Source organism: Orcinus orca, chromosome 16 (assembly GCF_937001465.1).
Source record: "Orcinus orca chromosome 16, mOrcOrc1.1, whole genome shotgun sequence".
In the NCBI taxonomy this organism is placed as follows: Eukaryota; Metazoa; Chordata; class Mammalia; order Artiodactyla; family Delphinidae; genus Orcinus; species Orcinus orca.
Window position 1 is genome coordinate 24,245,373 of NC_064574.1, and position 20,684 is coordinate 24,266,056.

The 20,684-nt window shown below is 47.8% G+C and overlaps 2 protein-coding genes across 10 annotated transcripts in view; one reads left to right on the forward strand and one right to left on the reverse strand.

Annotated features, from left to right (window-relative positions):
* LOC101287059 (RNA-binding protein 12) overlaps positions 1-14,370 on the forward strand; it is a 38,433-nt gene extending 24,063 nt beyond the window's left edge. For 7 of the 9 annotated variants that reach the window (XM_033433616.2, XM_012534166.3, XM_033433615.2 and 4 more), the window contains 15 exons: positions 5,299-5,427; positions 5,526-5,705; positions 5,859-5,933; positions 6,032-6,103; positions 6,242-6,322; positions 6,492-6,581; positions 6,703-6,789; positions 6,921-7,007; positions 7,101-7,160; positions 7,240-7,373; positions 7,479-7,533; positions 7,774-7,825; positions 11,929-12,062; positions 12,206-12,442; positions 12,654-14,370. In XM_033433616.2, coding sequence (XP_033289507.1) covers positions 5,299-5,427; positions 5,526-5,705; positions 5,859-5,933; positions 6,032-6,103; positions 6,242-6,322; positions 6,492-6,581; positions 6,703-6,789; positions 6,921-7,007; positions 7,101-7,160; positions 7,240-7,373; positions 7,479-7,533; positions 7,774-7,825; positions 11,929-12,062; positions 12,206-12,442; positions 12,654-12,794 — 1,614 coding nt within the window. In that variant the 3' untranslated portion in view covers positions 12,795-14,370. Of the gene's footprint in view, positions 1-5,298; positions 5,428-5,525; positions 5,706-5,858; positions 5,934-6,031; positions 6,104-6,241; positions 6,323-6,491; positions 6,582-6,702; positions 6,790-6,920; positions 7,008-7,100; positions 7,161-7,239; positions 7,374-7,478; positions 7,534-7,773; positions 7,826-11,928; positions 12,063-12,205; positions 12,443-12,653 lie in introns of those variants that run through there. The other 2 variants (XM_049698890.1, XM_049698889.1) reach the window with 2 other exon arrangements.
* A 1,025-nt stretch (positions 14,371-15,395) lies between these two features.
* Positions 15,396-20,446, reverse strand: SPAG4 (sperm associated antigen 4). The gene is given in 13 exon segments (XM_004272778.3): positions 15,396-15,935; positions 16,023-16,112; positions 16,550-16,717; positions 17,052-17,167; positions 17,295-17,370; positions 17,636-17,744; positions 17,847-17,872; positions 18,206-18,249; positions 18,501-18,562; positions 18,747-18,813; positions 19,156-19,257; positions 19,758-19,802; positions 19,805-20,446. Coding segments are annotated over 13 exon segments (1,317 nt in total). The 5' UTR covers positions 20,067-20,446; the 3' UTR covers positions 15,396-15,785.
* Positions 20,447-20,684: the final 238 nt, after the last annotated feature.

Genomic DNA, 20,684 nt, shown 5'->3' on the forward strand with positions numbered 1-20,684 from the left:
GAGCTGAATATTTGTTTATGGGTTTGGGGTAGGGGTTGATAAAATTTACATGCAGTAGGATGTATATACCTTAAGTGTACCATTGGATGAAAATGACAAATTCACCTATGACTCACATTCCTACCTAGGTAAAGGACTTTCACATTCTCCCTAGAGTTCTCTTCTGCCTCTTCGCAGTTAATACCTCCCCCTCCCCTGGGGGACAGGGGAAGAACAACCACTATTCTGAATTTTTTCACTATAGATTAGTTTTGCCTGTCATAAAACTTTATAAAGTGTAACTATGCATTTTATGCTTCAGGTTCTTCCATGTTGCAGATATTAATAGTTTGTTTCTTCTTTTGCTGAGTAGTTTTCTATTACATATACAAACATTATGGTTTGTTTATCCATTCTCATATTGATGGACAACTGGGCTGTTTCAGATTTTTGGCTATTATGAATAAAGCTGCCATGAACATTCATGTACAAATCTTTTTGTGAACATAATGTTTTTATTTATTTTGGATAAAAATCTAGAGTGTAATTGCTCTTGGGCTAGATATACGTTTGGTTTTCTAATAAGCTGCCAGACCGTCAAAATGGTACATTTAGTGCCTTCACTAACAACGTATGAGAATTCCACATCCTTGCTAACATTTGGTATTGTTAGTTTTTTACTTTTAGCCATTGTGATGGGTATGTAGTAGTATCTCATTGTGGTTTTAATTTGTATTTCGTTGATAACTAGTGCTATTGATCACTTCCTTTGATTATTTCCAATTCATATGTTTTCCTTTATGAAGTATCAGATCAATTTTTTTGCCCATTTTTTAATTGACTATCATTTAACATTGAATTCTAGGAGTCCTGCATTGTAGAAGAGTACAACTTCTGCATTACTGCTGGACATTAGTTCAAATGGAAAAGGCATGAAGGTTTGAGTTGAGCAGAAGCACATTTACCATTTATTCAGTAAATGGTTATGAGTACCAACTAAGCATTAGTATTAGGGATACAGAAATAATACCTAGCCCCAGTTCCAAGGAGCCAAGATTATGAGGGTAGACAGACAAAAGTAAAAATTCTGATGTAGTGGTTTCACCGTTAAGTCACTAAATATTTACTGAGTACCTACTATAGGATAGGTACTGTTGTAGGTATTGTACATATAGAGGTAGGCGAACCAGACATAGTTCCTACTCTAATACAGCTTATTTGTTTTCTGGAGTGTATGTGGGGGAAGACAGTGCAGAGCCCCTGAGATGGGGAATGAGATTGATGTTGCGTGTATGTGGATCAGAAATGAAACCTGGCTGGAACGTACTTGCATGACTAGATGATTAGTTAGGTGATGGTCAGATCTTGCAGGGCTTTGTAGACCATGGTAAGAACTTTGGATTTTATTTTGAGTGTTTTGGGAAGCCATTCCAGAGTTTTAAGCAGAGAAGCGGCATGAGCTGGTTTCTGTTTGGCTAATAAACGCTGTGAGTGTGTATGTGTGTGTCCGCGCGCATGCACGTGCATGTGCAAACACACACATACAGAAAAACTGGTGAAGAAACCACTGCAGTCATCCAGAGGAGAGATAAATCCAACCTGGGGAAGGTGGGCAAAACTTCATATAAGAATAATGTCACAGCATAACCATGGATGACAAGGCATTTGCTAGGCAGAAAAGTCAGAGGTATCAGCGTGTGTTGTGTCTGTGTGTTTGAGAAACGAGAAATAGCTTTGGATGACTAGTTGGGTGGATGGTGGAACGGCAGGAGGTAGAACAGTCTAAGAAGGGCTTTGAAGATTGAATTACAGGTGCAGGGTCATCGTATTAGACAATTACTTAGTTCTGTATAGATGGGCCCTCTGGAGTTGTGCCACAAGGTGGCCATGCTAGGGAGTTAGGCTTTGAAACTAAGGGCCATGAGCAGCTACTATACAGGGCTTCTAGTTAGAGATTTTCTGGAAGCTGGCGTCAGGGATGACTAGGTAAGGCACTGGTATGGATGAAAAACCAGGGAGGAGGCAAGAAACAATGGGGCCTGAAGTTAGGTAGAAGTTGTTGAAGTGAAGGTATAGAGGCTTTGGGGTTAGAATGAATTGTCATGAGGACATGAGGTGTGGATTAGGGCAAAAAGCTAATGAGTCCCTTTAAAAAATACAAAACAAACAGTATAAAATATTGAAACAATACAGAAGTGTATAAGAGTGTGTAAAATTCTCACCTTTATTCCATTCCTCTGAGGTGTACCTAAAAGTTGCATTTATTTGGTGTGTCTTCCATTTTTTGTGTGTATTTATTTTGTATATGTATTTAAATCTATTGTATATACACATACAATTGAAGTTTAAAATGGGGTCATAGTCTTCTTACCATTTTTTTGCAACTTTATTTTTTCATATGATACCAGTATACTTCTGCCTTAATTGTTTATTTACCCGCTACTTGGCATTCCATTGACTAAGTACCGTAATTTACTTAGTCACCACCTAATTGGTAGACCTTTAAGTGGTCACAGGTTTTTTACTGTTCTGAGCAACGGTGAAATGATCATTCTTCTTTATTTGTCTCTGTACTATGCAAACACTGCCTGAGAGAATGTGTGAGGTGAGAAGCATGGAGTCGGATTATGACGGGGGAAGTTGTGGTTCTGTTCCCTCAGGAGTATGTATTGTGCTCTGGATCTGTCCTTGGGGAACCTCCAAAGCAGTGATCAGGCTGGTCAGAAGTCTAAAAGCCACATTCTAGTGGCAATATTCAAAAGAACTGGGGCTATTTCTCCAGATTTTAGCTTGCAGTTCACTGCTTCCAGGTATCAGATGGTTCTCAGAGGGAGACGGAATAAGGCTTTCTTGTGGAATTTTTGATGGGAAGAAATAGGAATAATGCGTAGAAGTGAGAATTCAACAGACTTGGGTTAGTTTGGGTAGGACTTTATGGAGCAGGACTTTCTGATGATTGGATTATAAGAGTGGTGGGTTTTCCATCATTGGGTGCATTCAAGCAGAGACTGAGGTGCTATGGAGGGGACAGTATGTGAAGCAAGTTGAACTCTAAGAATCATTCCAATTTTGGTTGATAACAGCATTCAAGACAGAGACCATGAGGCACTAAGATGGGAATAGCACTAACTGGGCAGGGTTGGGAGAGGGATTGACTGAGGGTCAGTTCAGGGGAGGTTGAGGCTGGAGGCGTCCTGGGGTATAGTGCTGGGAAACCTGGAATGCTGAGTGAAGCTGGGTAAGAGATCTGACTTCGTCTGCACTCTTGGTACAGATGGTCGCAGGCGTATCGGTCGGGGGGACATAGTGTTAGTGAGGAGTCTGAGGATAACTGTTATGGTGACTTAGGAGGCGGGGTTTATATGGGAGTCATGGTGATCCATGCAAGAAGGTAGTGTTTCTAGCAAAAGGAATGGATGGAGAACCTTGGTGCTGTTTGATTGCCAGTCAGTTTGGAGATGGCTAAGCTGGGAGCGGAGACTGGAGATGGCCTTTTGGATTTCATGCAGCAAATATTTATTAGGTGCTTGAGACAGAGCAGTGAATAGAACAGACAGATATCCCTTCCCTCATGGAGGTTACATTCTAGTGGGGAAGACAAATTACATAAATATATATAGTATATTAGACAGTGATAAATGCTAAATAGAAAAAACAGGAAATGGGTATGTGATGTATCAGTGGTAGTAGGGTTGAAATTTTAGAGTGGCCAGAAAAGGAGAAACTTTTCCTTCAAACTGGAGAAGATTATTTTTTTTTAAATTTATTTTGGGCTGCATTGGGTCTTCGTTGCTGCGCGCGGGCTTTCTCTCTAGTTGCGTCGAGCGGGGGCTACTCTTTGTTGCGGTGCGGGGGCTTCTCACTGCAGTGGCTTCTCTTGTTTCAGGGCACAGGCTCTAGGAGCACAGGCTTCAGTAGTTGTGGCTCGCAGGCTCTAGAGTTGCAGGCCCAGTAGTTGTGGCGCACGGGCTTAGTTGCTCCACGGTGTGTGGGATATTCCCAGACCAGGGCTCGAACCCGTGTCCCCTGCATTGGCAGGCAGATTCTTAACCACTGTGCCACCAGGGAAGCCCAAGAAGATGATTTTGAATAGAGACCTAGAGAGAATGTGAGGAACAGCAAGCCGTGTGGGTTATATGAGGGAAGAAAATTCTAGGCATTGAGGTAGAAACAAGCATATTTGAGGAATGACAAGCAGACCTGTGTTGCCAGAATGGAGTGAGCAAGAAGGTGTTAGGAGATCAAGTTAGAGAGATCTAGATCTTTCAAAACCTTGTAGGCCAATGCAGAGTTTGGATTTTTTCTAAGCAATGGGAAATCATTATTGGGTTTGGGTAGAGGTATGACATGACCTATGTTTTAACAGGATCACCCTGGTTGCTGTATTGAGAGTAGCCTGTTGGTGTGAGGATGAGGGAGTAGAGGTGAGGATGGCATAGGATAAGGGAGACCTGTAAAAAGAGGGTAATGCAGTAAGCCTGGTGAGAGATGATGATGGCTTGGACTAGGTAGTGCAAATAGTGAGGAGTTGGGGCTTCCCTGGTGGCGCAGTGGTTGAGACTCTGCCTGCTGATGCAGGGGACACGGGTTCGTGCCCCGGTCCGGGAAGATCCCACATGCCGCGGAGCGGCTGCGCCCGTGAGCCATGGCCGCTGAGCCTGCGCGTCCGGAGCCTGTGCTCCGCAACAGGAGAGGCCACAACAGTGAGAGGCCCGCATACTGCAAAAAAAAAAAATAGGAGTTGGACCTGAACAGCTGATTATAGGCTAGGAGAATCCGTGTGGGGGATCATAACTCTGCCTCAAGGTGTAGGGCCCCAGGGTTAGTGGGAAATCATTGGAGGAAGAGACTTTGGGGAGCAGAATCTAGATCATGGCTGTATTGGGGGCAATATTGGGCTTGGAACTTGGATTAGGGTCTGGTCTGGGGCCAGTAAAGGCATCAGAGTGAGATTCATTGGTCTGTGAGAAGATCAGGGTTGGAGTCTGGGTCTGGGGAATATTATTAGGATTGGGACCAGTTTTGGGCTGAGGACTAGTTTGGGGTCAAAGTTGTTGTTGGAGGCCAGTACACTTTTTCTGCATCTTCTCATCATATTCTTGGACCAGGGTTGGTTGTAACCACCATCTCCCATCCCATTGAGCTTACCCAGGGGGATTGGAGGAATATGGAAGCTATAGGGCCTTCTCTTCCTTGGGTGTCATGGGGGTAGACACAGGCTCAGCCCTGCCTGGTTGAAGCCAGCTGACTTTACAAGTTGGGACCTACAGTCACGGAGGGGTGAGGAAGGTGCTTGATTCAGGTCTTTTTTCCCCCCAGATGGCCCACTGCGTGACCTTGGTTCAGCTGTCCATTTCATGTGACCACCTCATTGACAAGGACATCAGCTCCAAGTCTGACCCACTCTGCGTCCTTTTACAGGATGTGGGAGGGGGCAAATGGGCTGAGGTAAGAAGGACTATGGGGGATAAAGTTGTGGAGGGAGGCTAGGACTCTTTTGGGTTGGAAGGTGCATGACTGTGATGCTTATTGGCTTCTGCCCACAGCTTGGCCGGACTGAGCGAATACGGAACTGTTCGAGCCCTGAGTTCTCCAAGACTCTGCAGCTTGAGTACCACTTTGAAACAGTCCAAAAGCTCCGATTTGGCATCTATGACATAGACAACAAGACGCCTGAGCTGGGGGATGATGACTTCCTAGGAGGGGCTGAGTGTTCCCTAGGACAGGTATGCAGAGCCAGGGATTAGAATCCTTCAGACACAGGTTAAGTAAGAGCACTGTCAGATAAACCAGACTGCTTGGAACTTGGAGGTTGGGGTCAAACAGGACCTAGCCTTGTCTGAGACCTTGGTACCCCACCCACCCCTGCTCTGCCCCAGATTGTGTCCAGTCGGATACTAACTCTACCCTTGATGCTGAAGCCTGGAAAACCTGCTGGGCGAGGGACCATCACGGTAAGGAGGAACTCTGCTGGGGTTTGTGGGTGGTTGTGTACTTATATCCATGAGGAATTCATGAGATGGTACAGTCTCCTGCTTCTTCCCCTACCTAGGTCTCAGCTCAGGAGCTAAAGGATAGTCGTGTAGTGACCATGGAGGTGGAGGCCAGAAACCTAGATAAGAAGGTGTGTGTGGAAGGAGGTCTTGGGAGTTCAAGAATTAAGCGGACAGGGATGGTGTGTTGGAAGGGGAAGGGTGGGAAGCTCTTTCATAGTGGTTGTCAGGTGCCTGAGTCTAAACTGCGGTCTCTGTGATATTGACAGGACTTCCTGGGAAAATCGGATCCGTTCTTGGAGTTTTTCCATCAGGGTGATGGGAAATGGCACCTGGCATACAGATCTGAGGTGTGAGACCCCTGGGATTGGGTATGATGGGGTAGGAGAGAATCTCCTGGGGCTTGTGATTACCAGGGTTTGGAGCACAGGGCTAAAGAGTCTGCATATGGGTAAGAAGAATGGCAGCTTCCCACATGCCAACGCAGAGCTCACTAGAGGCCTTGCCCTCCACCTTCAGGTCATCAAGAACAACCTGAACCCTACTTGGAAGCGCTTCTCTGTTCCCCTTCAACATTTCTGTGGGGGAGACCCCAACACACCCATCCAGGTGAGGAGCTTGCCTCCTGAGTGGACTGAGCAGGGGCAGAGAGCCTGGGGAGGGATTTATTCTCACCTGCCACTTGCCTCCTGGTCTTTATATACACACACACACACACCTTCCCTCCTAGGTGCGATGCTCAGATTATGACAGTGATGGTTCACATGACCTCATTGGTACCTTCCACACCAGCTTGGCCCAGCTGCAAGCAGTCCCAGTGAGTGCTGGCTCAGGGGTATTGAGGTGGGCCTAGGGGCTACAGCTCCAGGAAGAGAGGGAGGGCAGGGCAGCTCCAATCCTAGCTAATGCTCTAGAAGTTTCCTACTCTAATTTTTCTTTCCTTACCAGGCTGAGTTTGAATGCATCCACCTTGAGAAACAGCAGAAAAAGAAAAGCTACAAGAACTCTGGAACTATCTGTGTCAAGATTTGTCAGGTGAGACAATAGCCCATGTGACCCAGTCTCTGACTTCTAAGCTCCGTGACCCCAACCCCTTCACTCCAGCTATGACCATGGTTTCATCTACAGGTAGAAACAGAATATTCATTCTTGGACTATGTGATGGGAGGCTGTCAAATCAACTTCACTGTAAGTTGCTTCATCAGGGGCAGGAGAACAGATCCAGGGTGCAAGGTGGCCTTCAGCTCCCCTCCTCTTCTTCTCCCAGGTGGGTGTGGACTTCACGGGCTCCAATGGAGACCCTTCCTCACCTGATTCCCTGCACTACCTGAGCCCAACAGGGGTCAATGAGTACCTGACAGCACTGTGGAGTGTGGGCAGTGTGGTTCAGGACTATGATTCGTAAGTAACTTTGTCTCTTGCCCGTCCCCACTTCCTGCAGATGCTTTAGCCTCTGGGCTCATGGTCCTCTCACTGCTTCTTCCCCCATTCACTGTCTTCCCACAGGGACAAGCTGTTCCCAGCATTTGGATTTGGGGCCCAGGTACCCCCTGACTGGCAGGTGAGTGTTTTTTCCCCTCCCCTACTCCTGTTTTTAGTTTCAGGGTCCTGATTTTGGGGGATGTGGTAAATTTGCTGCTTGGCATCCCGGAGTTGCAGGGATGTATCCTTACAGGCATGTATATAACAAATGCTCAGGACTAAATACCTCCTGTATGTTGCTTGGTACATACCATAATGCCCTTTTTCTTAGCACAAAAGTGGTCATGGGGAAAGAACCTCATTTTTTTCTTGCCCTCAGGTCTCCCATGAATTTGCCTTGAACTTCAACCCTAATAACCCCTACTGTGCAGGTAAGTCCCCGATCCTCCAGCGTAAGGTATATCTGTCCATATCTAGAGAGGCAAGGGAGAAGGGGGGTGGGGAGATAGACACCTGACTCCATTGGCCAGAGGAGTGGATTTTAGAGCTAGGCCTCTGGAGTCAAATCTTCATCCTGCCACTTGCTAATCATATGACTTGGGGCCAGTTGCTTAGCTTTTGTGTGCTTTGGCTTCATAATAAGACTAAATATTATAGGATATTGAGTATTTAAGAAGATGCATATAAAGGTTGAAGCAGTAAGCCTGGCATATACTAAGTGTTCTCTAAACTATGAGAGCTATTATATTATCATTATTATCTTTGCCTAGAAGCTCACAGGGCATCAGTGGAAGCCTTGGTGCCTCCCTGCAGCTCTATTCATGGTACTTTTTGCCCCACACTCTTTTGTTTAGAGAGGGCCAAACCCAGTGTTTCCCTAGCACCCACACAAGAGCAACAAGCTGAAGTGGAAAACTTGACCTGACCTGATCTGACCTGGGTTTTTATTTTTGACATGGGTTCAGACTTAGAGAAAAGTTGCAAGAATAATTACAGGGATTCAGGTCACTGGGGATCCAGGGTCAGGGCCTGGGTCACAGGGGCTGTTGTTTACCTTCATCCAGATTCCTCAGACATGGACATTTTACCACATTTGCTGTGTCATTCTCTCACTCAGATTTTCTCTCTTCCTCCTCTCTCTCTCTCTCTCTCTATATATATATACATTTTTTTTCCAGAAATGTTTGAGAACTGTGGTGAATAATCCCTGCCCCAAGTTTGCCTCCATGGCCCCATCAACTTTGCACTCATCATCATCTGCATGGCCCTTTATCCCTGAATACTTCAGTGTTCCCTAAAATCAAAGACATTCTCTTACATAACCACAGTGCAATTCTCAAAATCAGGAAATTAACATCAATACAATACTATTACTCAATCTATAAAATTTATTCAAAATTTTCCAGTTGTCCTCTTTTATAGCAAAAGAAAATCTTGGATCACACGTTTCATTCAGTTGTCTTCCAGAGTTCTTCATGTCTTTCATGATATTGACATTTTTTAAGGTTAAAGGCCAGATCATTTGTAGAATGTCCTTCAGTTTGGGTTTACCTGATATTTCCTCATAATTAGATTCAAATTATGCATTTTTGGCGGGAATACCACAGAAGCCATGCTGTGTATTCAGGAGGCACATGATGTTGATTTATCCTCTTACAAGTCATATTAACTTCGATCACTTGGTTAAGGTAGAGTCTACCAGGTTTCTCTACTATACAAGTCTGTTTTTTTCTTTTTTTTTTTGCGGTACGCGGGCCTCTCACTGTTGTGGCCTCTCCCATTGCGGAGCAACAGGCTCCGGACGCGCAGGCTCAGCGGCCATGGCTCACGGGCGCAGCCGCTTCGCAGCATGTGGGATCTTCCCGGACCGGGGCACGAACCCGTATCCCCTGCATCGGCAGGCGGACTCTCAACCACTGCTGTTTTTTTCTTTATATGTAATTTAAAAAAATTCTTTTTATGAAGTATAGTTGATTTACAATGTTGTGTTAGTTTCCAGTGTACAGCAAAGTGATTCAGTTTATATATATAAATACAGTTTATATACACACACACACATATATATCTTTCTCATATTCTTTTCCATTATGGCTTATTACAGGATATTGAATATAGTTCCCTGTGTTACACAGTAGGACCTTGTTGTTTATTTTATGTATAGTAATTTGTATTGGCTAATCCCAAACTCCTAATTGATCCCTCCCCTATCCCCTTTCCCCTTTGTTAACCATAAATTTGTTTTCTATGTCTGTGAGTCTGTTTCTGTTTTGTACACAAGTTCATTTGTATCATATTTTAAAATATTTCACTTTTTATTTATTTGGTTGCGCTGGGTCTTAGTTGCGGCAGGCGGGCTCCTTAGTTGCAGCTCGTGGGCTCCTTAATTGAGGCCACCAGGCTCATTAGTTGTGGCCTGCGAACTCATAGTTGCGGCATGCATGTGGGATCTAGTTCCCTGACCAGGGATTGAACCCGGGCCCCGTGCATTGGGAGCTCAGTCTTAACCACTGTACCACCAGGGAAGTCCCTGTATCATATTTTAGATTCCACATATGAGTGGTATTATATGGTATTCGTCTTTCTCTTTCTGACTGACTTAGTGTGATAATCTCTAGGTCCATCCATGTTGATGCAAATGGCAATATTTCACTCCTTTTTATGGCTGAGTAGTATTCCACTGTGTGTGTGTGTGTGTGTCACGTCTTTTTTTTAATTCTAATTTTTAATCATTTTTAATTAATTTATTTTTATTTTTTGGCCGTGCCGCGTGGCATGCGGGATCTTAGTTCCCCGACCAGGGATCAAACCCATGCCCCCTGCAGTGGAAGCACAGAGTCCTAACCACTGGACCACCAGGGAATTCCGTGCATTTCTCTAATAATTAGCAATGTTGAGCATCTTTTCATGTGCCTATTGGCCATCTGTATGTCTTTTTTTTTTTTTAATGTATCTATTTTTGGCTGCATTGGGTCTTCATTGCTGCATGTGGGCTTTCTCTAGTTGTGGCAAGCAGGGGCTACTCTTCGTTGTGGTGCACGGGCTTCTCATTGCGGTGGCTTCTATTGTTGTGGAGCACGGGCTCTAGGCATGCAGGCTTCATTAGTTGTGGCTCGTGGGCTCTAGAGCACAGGCTCAGTAGTTGTGGTGCATGGGCTTAGTTGCTTCACGGCATGTGGGATCTTCCCAGACCAGGGCTTGAACCGTGTCCCCTGCATAAGTAGGCGGATTCTTTTTTTTTTTTTTTTTTTGTGGTACGTGGGCCTCTCACTGTTGTGGCCTCTCCTGTTGCGGAGCGCAGGCTCAGCGGCCACAGCTCACGGGCCCAGCCGCTCCGCGGCATGTGCGATCTTCCCGGACTGGGGCACGAACCCGTGTCCCCTGCGTCGGCAGGGGTACTCTCAACCACTGCGCCCCCAGGGAAGCCCGGTAGGCGGATTCTTAACCACTGTGCCACCAGAGAAGTCCCTGTATGTCTTCTTTAAAGAAGTGTCTGTTTAGGTCTTTTGCCCATTTTTCGATTGGGTTGTTTTTTTTGTTACTGAGTTGTGTGAGCTGTTTGTATATTTTAGAGATTAATCCCTTGTCGGTCGTATCATTTCCAAATATTTTCTCGCAGTCTGTAGGTTGTCTTTTCATTTTGTTTACGGTTTCCTTTGCTGTACAGAAGCTTGTAAGTTTGATTAGGTCCCATTTGTTTATTTTTGCTTTTATTTCTATTTCCTTGGGAGACCGACCTAAGAAAACATTGGTACAATTTATGTCAGAGGATGTTTTGCCTATGTTCTCTTTTAGGAGTTTTATGGTGTCCTGTCTTATATTTAAGTCTTTAGCCATTTTGAGTTTATTTTTGTGTATGGTGTGAGGGAGTGTTCTAACTTCACTGGTTTGCACGCGGCCGTCCAGCTTTCCCAACAGCACTTACTGAAGAGACTGTCTTTTCTCCATTGTATATTCTTGCCTCCTTTATCAAAGGTAATTGACCATAGGTGTGTGAGTCTGTTTTTTTTCCCTTTTAATTAATAAGTATCCTTTGGGAGGATACTTTGAGGCTGTATAAATATCCAATCACTCATCAGTTTTTACCCTCTAGTTTTAGAATCCATTGATGATCCTTGCCTGAATCAGTTATCTCTGATTGTCAAATGATTCTATAATTTCTCCTTCTACATTTATTAAGGAAGAACGTTTTCTTCTCTCCCATTATTTAATATCTCTGTGGATTCTTATGTTATTAAATGGGTTATAATTCATTATTTTATTAAGTGGGTTATAATCTGATGCTCTCAGCACTCCTAGATTTGTTCAGGGGATTCCCCCTAATCTGGGTTTACTGTGGGTTACAGGGATGATTGGGTAGAACTGATGTTCTACCCAATGATGTGGGATGATGTGGGTAGAACTGTGGGTTACAGGGATAATTGAATGAAATGCACCCAGGTTCCTAAATCTCCTTGGCCAGTATAGAGTGATGTCAGGACTAGCTGAACCCTGACAGGCCCAGTATTTTACAGTATTCTTTGCCTTTCTTCTCTAGGCATCCAGGGCATTGTGGATGCTTACCGCCAGGCCCTGCCCCAAGTTCGGCTCTATGGCCCCACCAACTTTGCACCCATCATCAACCATGTGGCTAGGTTTGCAGCCCAGGCTGCACATCAGAGGACGGCCTCGGTGAGGGTCATGGGAGGTAGTGGGTGGGGAGAGGGGATTTGGTCAGGGCCTCCCTTGTAACAGGAGGCTTCTTGTCAGTGTGGGAATATGTGGCTGGAATGTTTAGAGGGTCTGCCTCAGTATATGAACGAACTTGCCCTTAGCAATACTTCGTGCTGTTGCTGCTGACCGATGGTGCTGTGACAGATGTGGAGGCCACACGTGAGGCTGTGGTTCGTGCCTCCTTCCTGCCCATGTCAGTGATCATCGTGGGTGTGGGTGGCGCTGACTTCGAGGCCATGGAGCAGCTGGATGCTGATGGTGGACCCCTGCGTACACGCTCCGGGGAGGCAGCTGCTCGTGACATAGTGCAGTTTGTGCCCTACCGCCGCTTCCAGAATGTGAGTAGGGACAAGCTCGGTGGAGTTTGTCCACCGAGAGGTGGAGTTTAGTCTTCCACCTCTCCCTGATGTGAGTGGGGATACTTACCCTTTCATCTGAGCCTGGGGCAGGGTTGGGTGTTGGATTTTGTATCCTTTCTGGGGTATGAAATGTAGACCTGGGGAAGCTGTCATGGGTCATCACTGAACCTGCCCCTCTTCTCCTTGGCAGGCCCCTCGAGAGGCACTGGCGCAGACTGTACTTGCAGAAGTACCCACGCAACTGGTCTCCTACTTCAAGGCCCAAGGTTGGGCCCCACTCAAAGCACTTCCACCTGCAGCCAAGGGCCCTGCACAGGTCCCTCAGGCCTAGATTCCCTTGGAGGGGTAGACTGTGGCCAGTCCTCAGTCCTGTGTTCCTAAGGTCCCCCAACCCTGTTTTATACTTTTATATGTTTTATACTTTTATGCTTACTTTTATACTTGCTATAGCCACTCTTGATCTCACCTGCTTGTCCCTGGAGCCTCTCATTCAATAAAGATCAATGAAGACCACACTTTGCTACCACTCTGTGTTTCTGGGTGGGAATCTGCTATTAGCCACATTTACTTCTCCTCTCTGAGCTTATTTGTTGACCTTAGAGATTGTTGAGTGAAGGATTCATCTGATATAATAGCCCCACTCAAAGAAATTGGGTATTCCTGGTCACATATCTAGAGACACTGACTCTGTTTTTGAAAATGCAAAGACTGAATGTAAGCCAAACACCTAGCCTGCCCTGCCTCAGAGCAGAGCTGAGCTGTGAACACAGACAAGGTGGAAAGTGCTAGGGGAGGGGTGAGTTTTAAGATGGAGCAGGAGCTATGCTAGACTTCCTGGAGGGATGGAGCAGTGGTGGTTCTAGTCCTAAAAATGGGCTATAAGCCTAAATTTTTTAATAGCTAATTTTTTTCTTACTAGAAAATAAATATGTATATTCATTTTAGGAAAAAATAAATATCACCCAAACTCCTATGTCCCAATAAAATATTTGGTGCATATTTTTTAATACTTTATGCATATTTTTAGTGATACATGTTTTTTTGTTTTACAAAATTGGGATCATACCATACATACTATTTTAGTATGCTTTAAATGTTTTTAAAATGTGTGCTAGTTAGTACAAAATTATTTCAAATATAAATATTGTATAAAATAGATTATGGAGCAGGGTGTATTTTCTAGGTCTGACAGATTTTTCCCTAAATAGATATTATACTGTTTGCACTTTGTTTTTATTATATTTTGGGTATTTTATCCATTAGAACTTACTGCTGACCTCATTTTTTCTAATGCTTGTGTATTACTCTGTGTATGAGTGTACTATAGCTTATTTAGCCAATCCCTAATTTATCAAGATTTGGGTCCCTTCTAGTTTTCTTCTGTTATAACAAACAGTGCTGTAAGGAATATCCTTCTGCATTTATCTGTGCATTTACAGGAATGTTTCTGAAGGATTTATTCCTACAAGTGAAAATGCTCAAAAGATAAGAATATTTAACATTTTAATAGATATTATAAATTGCCTTTCATAACAATTTTTTACCCATTTTGTTAATCTGACAGGCAAAAAAAATCTCATTTTTAGTTTGAATTTATTTATGAAGGCTAGGTATCATTTTATATGTTTATTTGTCGATTGTATTTCTTCTGAACAGCCTTTTTATAGATTGTTGTTGTTGTCCTTATAGCCCTTATTCTGTTACAGTTATTCAGTTATTAATACATGTTGAAAATATTTCCTCCAAGGCTATTGTCTTTTCAGTTATAGTATCTTTTGGTCTATGTAACTCTTCGGATATGGAAATTAAAAATTTTTATGTATACCAACCTAGCTTGCTTTTTAAGAAATTATCCATATATCATTATTTACTTTTCATGACATTAAACATTCCCTTATATTACCATTTCTATTGTCTCCATATTATTTTTGTAGTGTACTTTGTCTTCTTAGATACTATTTCCAGTTTTTTCCTTCATGAACAACAGTAGGATGGACATCCTTAAAGTATTGACTTAGATTATACCTAGGTATCCTTTGGATCCATGCTTAGAAGTGGAATTGCAGTGATTAAAAAGTATAAAAAAATTTAAGGCTTGGGGCTTCCCTGCTGGCGCAGTGGTTGAGAGTCCGCCTGCCGATGCAGGGGACACAGGTTCGTGCCCCGGTCTGGGAAGATCCCACATGCCGCGGAGCGGCTGGGCCCGTGAGCCATGGCTGCTGAGCCTGCGCGTCCAGAGCCTGTGCTCCGCAACGGGAGAGGCCACAGCAGTGAGAGGCCTGCGTACTGCAAAAAAAATTTAAGGCTTTTGGTACTTACTATGAAGTTGCCCTCTAGAAAAGCTGTATTAGTTCATTAGTTAGAAAACCTTAGGCTTTAAGAGTAATAACCCCAAAATTTAAACAGATGGATGCATGTTCCACTCCCCCCACATACTCATGCATTCCACTTTCTAGAGGTGTAACCACTATTAATAGTCTATATATTCTTCCAAAACATGAACACACTACAAAGGATCCTAATAGTCAAGATGTTGCATGTTTCTTTGTTCACACTTGTTTTCCTTTTCTCCTCTTGGCCTGGGCAGAACTCATTAACCCTTTAATGTCCGTCTCCTCCCTCTTTTTCCCTCCCATTCTACTTTTGACCCTTAGAGTGAAGAGTTCTTGGATCAATGAATTCTCCCATTTTTCTGGAGCATCGTCTCTCCCCTATCAGGGTCCTTGAGGGCAGGGACTGGTAAATACTAGACCACCTGTACTGTGCCTAGCAAAGTCGTGCACTCAGGTCCCAGTAAAGACAACCTGAGTAAAGGCGACCAGGCCTGCATCAACTCTGACTCAGATGCTTCCTAGAGGTTCTCAAGTCTCCCTAGTTTTTACCTGAAGGGGTAGTTCCTCCTCCACCTGCACCTAGCAAGAGTTGGGGTGAGAATTGAGGTGCACAAGCATGGCTTCATGCTGACTGGCAGCTCTGCAAGAGGGTGGTAGGCTTGGGGTCCTGCTGTGTTTGAGCTCTTCGTTAGCTGTGTGACCTTGAGCAACTTTCCTGACCTGAGTGGCTTCCGCCTCTGTGGCTGTGAAGATTAGTTAGGGTAAGGCATATAACGTCCAGAGTACTGTCTTGTGCACATGGTAAACACTCCATAAACATCATCTACTGCTGCGCCCTCAAAGAGGGCGTTTTGGTAGACCCCCCCAACCATGTTTATATACCAAAGGCAACTAGAGCGCCACACACCCCTCTTCCCGCAATAGCCCTCCCAGCACTGATCCAGCTTCTTTCAGCATAGACCTCCACTCTACTCCAACAATCAGCATGTTTAATGGGCCCCCCCTGTGGCACTGTCCCCTGCCCCCTCTGAGGTTTGAATGCCATGGGCTCGGACTCGATACAAGCATGTGAAATGGGGGTGGCCCCAGTTGCTTAGAATCTGGATCTTCACCTTGGGAAAGGCAGCTGGGGGGTCATTCTGGGGAGACAAATGGATCATGCCAAGGCCTGGTCTCCCAAGGACTGCCTTCCTCCCCAATATTCCTTCACTGTGAGACAAACATACCTCTAGGTGGAAAGTCTGAATCTCAGATTTCTCCACATCGAAGGTGAATTTCCCCAAGAAAACTTCAGTCTCATCATCAACCTGGAGGCCCTAGTAAGTGAAGAATGAGTGGAGGAACAGTGAGGCACAGGTGGAGGAGGGAGAGTAACTGTTTAGCACCAACTCTGTTCAGTATCTGTATGCATATTCTCATTTATTTTTTGGTGTTAGGATAGTATAGTGTGGAATGTGGGCTCAAAGAAATCAAGTTGCAAATTTTAGTTCGACCACTTGCACTTCATAGGTTGTTGTGTGGATGCAAGGATATATAATCCATGTAAAGTACTCTGCACAGAGTAAGCACTCAATAAACCATAACTAATATTTGAATATGGTTATAATTATAACCTGCAGCAGCCTTGAGAGGCAAGTGGTAGTATCTCCATTTTATGGATGAGCGAGCAAAGACTCAGTAGTCTCAGTTTTCATGACTGCCTTGTGCTCTCTAGGCAAAAATCCCCCACCTCCTTGGCCTCAGCCCCACTTACATAGACTGCGAAGTCACGCGGGGCGCTCTTGGCTCCCCGGGTGTGTGCCACGCTGGGCGGTGGATGCTGCAGAGTGATGTCGCTCAGCTGCACACGACCCGGCAACTGGATCACCACCTGGCCCTGGTCGCCCTCAAAAGCCCAGCAATTCCCAGGGAACACATCTGGCTGCAGGCGGGCAGACAGACACACAGCCCATCAGAACCACAGGACAGGTTGACCCCATCATGGGCCCCGCCCAGTCCTCCAACCCCAGCCCGGTGTCTGCCCAGGGCCCCAGTACCTAGTAGGGCCAGGTCTCTTCAGTATCACGTTGTTCTCGGCCTCACCCAGAGCCTCACCCCAAACAAGCCAGGCCCTGCCTCCAGGACTTCTGCCCAGCAGGGCTCCGCCTGGCGCCACGCCCTCAGTTCAGTCAGGTCCCACCCCAGGGGAGCTGCGGGGGTCCTTTTCCCAGAGTCCCGCCCCAGGTCCCGTTCAGGGATCTAGGTTCCAGGCCCACCTCCAGGATAACCGTGGGCGGTCGCGCATAGTTCCAGAAGCTGAAGCGATTCCAGAAGTAGGCAGTGTTCGCATCCTCGTAGTCGGGGGACGTCTTCTCTAGGTCGATGGAGGCTCCTGGAGCAGGGAGAAGCAACCACTCAGGGGCTCCTAGGCCTGACTGACAGCTGGGGCAGGGTCTGTTTGAGGTTGGTCTCCTGGAGCCGCTCATGTGCATAGTTCTGCCTGTGTCTCTGAGTCTTACCCACAGAGCTCAGCGCATAGTCGGGTTTCCGCACAAAGTCCTCACTCAGCCTCTGGAATACGAGTTTGGCCACTCTCTGAAAAGAGAGAGGGCGGGGCCTGGAGGGGCCGGGCTTGCGGGCAGCTTTTATAGTGGGGCAGAGTTCTCTGGGGATAGACTTTGTGGGCCCCGGGAGAAATTCCAAAGGCGGGGCTCTAGGCAGGGCCTTAAGGCTCAGGACTCAGGGAGCAGAGCTGCAAGGTGGGCCGGGACTGTGCAATGGGCAGAGCCACGGGGCCAGGCTCCTGGGGCCCGAGCTCCTGGACCTGGTTCTGAGAACAGGATGAGTCTGCGGGGCTCACCTCGCTGTTGGCTGCGCGAACGCTGGACACCTCCTTGTGGAGTTTAACCAGCTCAGCCCGGAGCTGCTGCAGCTGCTGCTCCTGGGAGCGCACGCGCTCGTGGTATTCGCTGCAGACAGAAGGTTGGCACGGTGCAGTTGGCTCCCTGTCCCCCTGGACACTTCAGCACCTTTGAGGCCCCCAACTCCCCACCCCAGGTGCTCTCTCTCACCTTAGAGTCAGTATCTCCTTAGGTTCCTGTTGGAGGGAGGAGGGAGGGACAAAATACAGTGCTGCTGAGCTCCCACCCACCTCTGTTCCCACCTCAGTGTGGGAGGCCAGACTCAAAAGGCCTTGCTTCTGAGGACTGCCAACCCCTGCCCCCCTGCCCTGCCCTTCCAGGACCTCTCAGAGACAGACCCTCAAGCACCTCTGGGCACAATCCTTCAGAAATCTCCTGTTTATATCCAGCCTTTCCTTAGGGTTATAGCTTCCAGCACTGCCCTGCTCCCAGCGGCCCAGGGGACTCCACACAACCTGCAGGTTCACAGCCTGCCAACCACCCACCCCGGGACAGTCTCCCCGACTCACATTCTCCAAAGGAGGGGCCAGGTACCGGAGTCCCCACCAGAGTGCTGGAGAAAGAGGGGGCTGGTCTCAGGGGAAGAGAAGGGAGAGGGTTTCCCTGGCATAAAGGGGACAGTGGGGAGAGAAGAGGCTTGAAGGGGCTGAGTCTGAGGGGGGGACTAGAAGGCTCTGAAGGGGACTGTGAGGAGCTGTGAGCCTCTGAAGAGACTGAGTGGGCTGAAGGGTACAGGAGAAAATGTACCACGTTTGCCTCCAAAGCAGCCAGGGCTAGGGCCTAGGGAATTCACCGCCCTCTCACCTGCCAGAAAGAGGCTCAGCAGTGACACAGCCGTGAGCAGGAAGCGGACGGAACAGAACTCCCTAAAGAACCGGAGGGAGGCTGAGGCCCCGATACCCTAGCGAACCCCACGGACCCCACCCCAGTGTCCTAGACCCAGCTCCTGTGAACACAGGTGTGAATCGGCTCAAGCCGCAGCCGGGTCTGGCCCTGCTCCCCACCCCCTCAAGGAGCAGCCCCTGGGGCTCCCCTTTCCCTCCCTCTGACCTGTACACACTGACCAGCACACCTCCTACCAGGGATAACAACACGCTCAGCACCTGGAAGAGTGGGCCTGAGGAGAAGAGAGGGGGCTCAGAGAAGGGACTAGGCTTAGGGAGGGGGAGAGGTGAGGGGCTCACAGAGCGTGGTGTTCGAGGTTCAGAAGGGGCTTAGGAAGGGGGCTCGGGGATAGGGACTCAGGAACAGCGGTGTGGGCTAGGAGAATTAGATGCGGGCGAGGAGAATGATTTGGATTCTCATTCTCAGGGAAGATGGATCGGGCTCAGAGAAAGAGCTGGAGAATCAGACACGGGCTGGGGGCTCAGAACTGAAACCAGGGCCCCAGAGGTGAGAAATGGAATTCGGAGAGGGGGGCCAGAGGGTCAGAGGGGATCTGGGCTGGCCTGGCCCGTACTCAGGAAGCTCTTGGACACTCGCGGGGGAGGTATCTCCTGCCTCGGATCCAGAGTCGAGAGGTGGAGCTGCTCCTCAGGGACACCGGGAGAGCCAGCCGGTTCTGCGGGAGCCCAAGGGGCTCCATTGAGGCCTTGCGCACCGCAGGCCCGCTGTTTCCCCGGCACCTGGCCGCAGGTTCCCCAGCCCAGAAGCAGAGCAGCCTCAGGGGCTTTGGTCCCAATGCAGCCCCATCCCGGGTCTCTCGCAGCACTCTGACGCCCCCGCGCCCAGAAAGCTCAGTCTAGACGTGGTCTCACCTCCCAAACGGTGGCCCCGCCCCCAGCCTTAGGTCTTGATACGGCCCCATTTCCCTGGTAGCCAATTCATGCTAACACCGAGGCCGCGCCTCCTCAGTGGTGCCCAATCACAGGACTTTCCCCGCCCCTCCCCAGGACAGTCCACCACACCGAGGCCCCCCTTTGGGGCATCTTATCTAGTACCTCCTGTTTTCACCCTACAGGTCCCGCCCCTTAGGAGGCGCCCAGATAGTTTTATCCCGCTTCCGCGCCAAGCCCCACCCCTTAGGCCCCTCCTCTCCCCCGGTTTCGACCCCGCCCGCACCCGAGGCCCCGCCCCTCACGGTTGCCGCGCCAGAGGCGGTCGGCCCCTGTGGCTCCGAGGCGTCGGCTTCAGCCGAGAGCTTTCAGCCTTTGTGGTTCTTCCGGGCACTCCAGCGCTCATGGCGGGCTCACCGCAGCTAGAGCCCCGGCCTCTTCTGCCCTCGGGCTCCCCGGGCTCCGGCCCAGCTGACCGGTGCCCGCAGCTTTCCCCCGAGGTGATGCTCATAGAGCTGTTGCTGTTGTCGCTGTAGAAGTTGGGCGTGTGCTTGTGCGGGAACGCGGCAGAGCCCGGGCGGGGTCTTCGCTGCATCCTGACCCCGGGCTGCCCCCCTCACGGACGCCAGAATCACCGCCTGAGCCGCCAAGGCCCTCGGCCCTCCCTCAGCAGGTGCGCGCCGCCGGTACCCCAAGGACTCTGCGTGCAGCCAGCGTGCCCGGCGGCCTGACCCAACCCTCTCCCCTATATCTGGGCCTGGCTGCTGACTTCATAGAGGAGACCAGGGTCTCCGCCGAACGCTCTGGTGTGGAGTCACAGAGCTAGTCGTGACGTCACTGGGGAGCCTTGGCAGTCTCTCTTATTCTTTCCCAGGTTAAAGCAAGCAGTGACATCACAGCACTTCCCAGAACACCCCGTCCAAAACTGCAGTCTGCGTAAAAGAATTTCTGTCCCCCTTCCTGATTTGTTTTTCTCCTTAGCACTTATTACTGACATGCTATGTGTTTTCTTTTTCTTTCTCTTTCTTTCTTTCTTCCTTCCTTCCTTCCTTCCTTCCTTCCCTTCCTTCTTTCCTTCCTTCCTTCCTTCCTTCCTTCCCTTCCTCCCTTCCTCCCTTCCTCCCTTCCTTCCTTCCTTCCTTCCTTTCTTCCTTTCTTTCTTTCTTTCTTTCTTTCTTTCTTTCTTTCTTTCTTTCTTTCTTTCTTTCTTTCT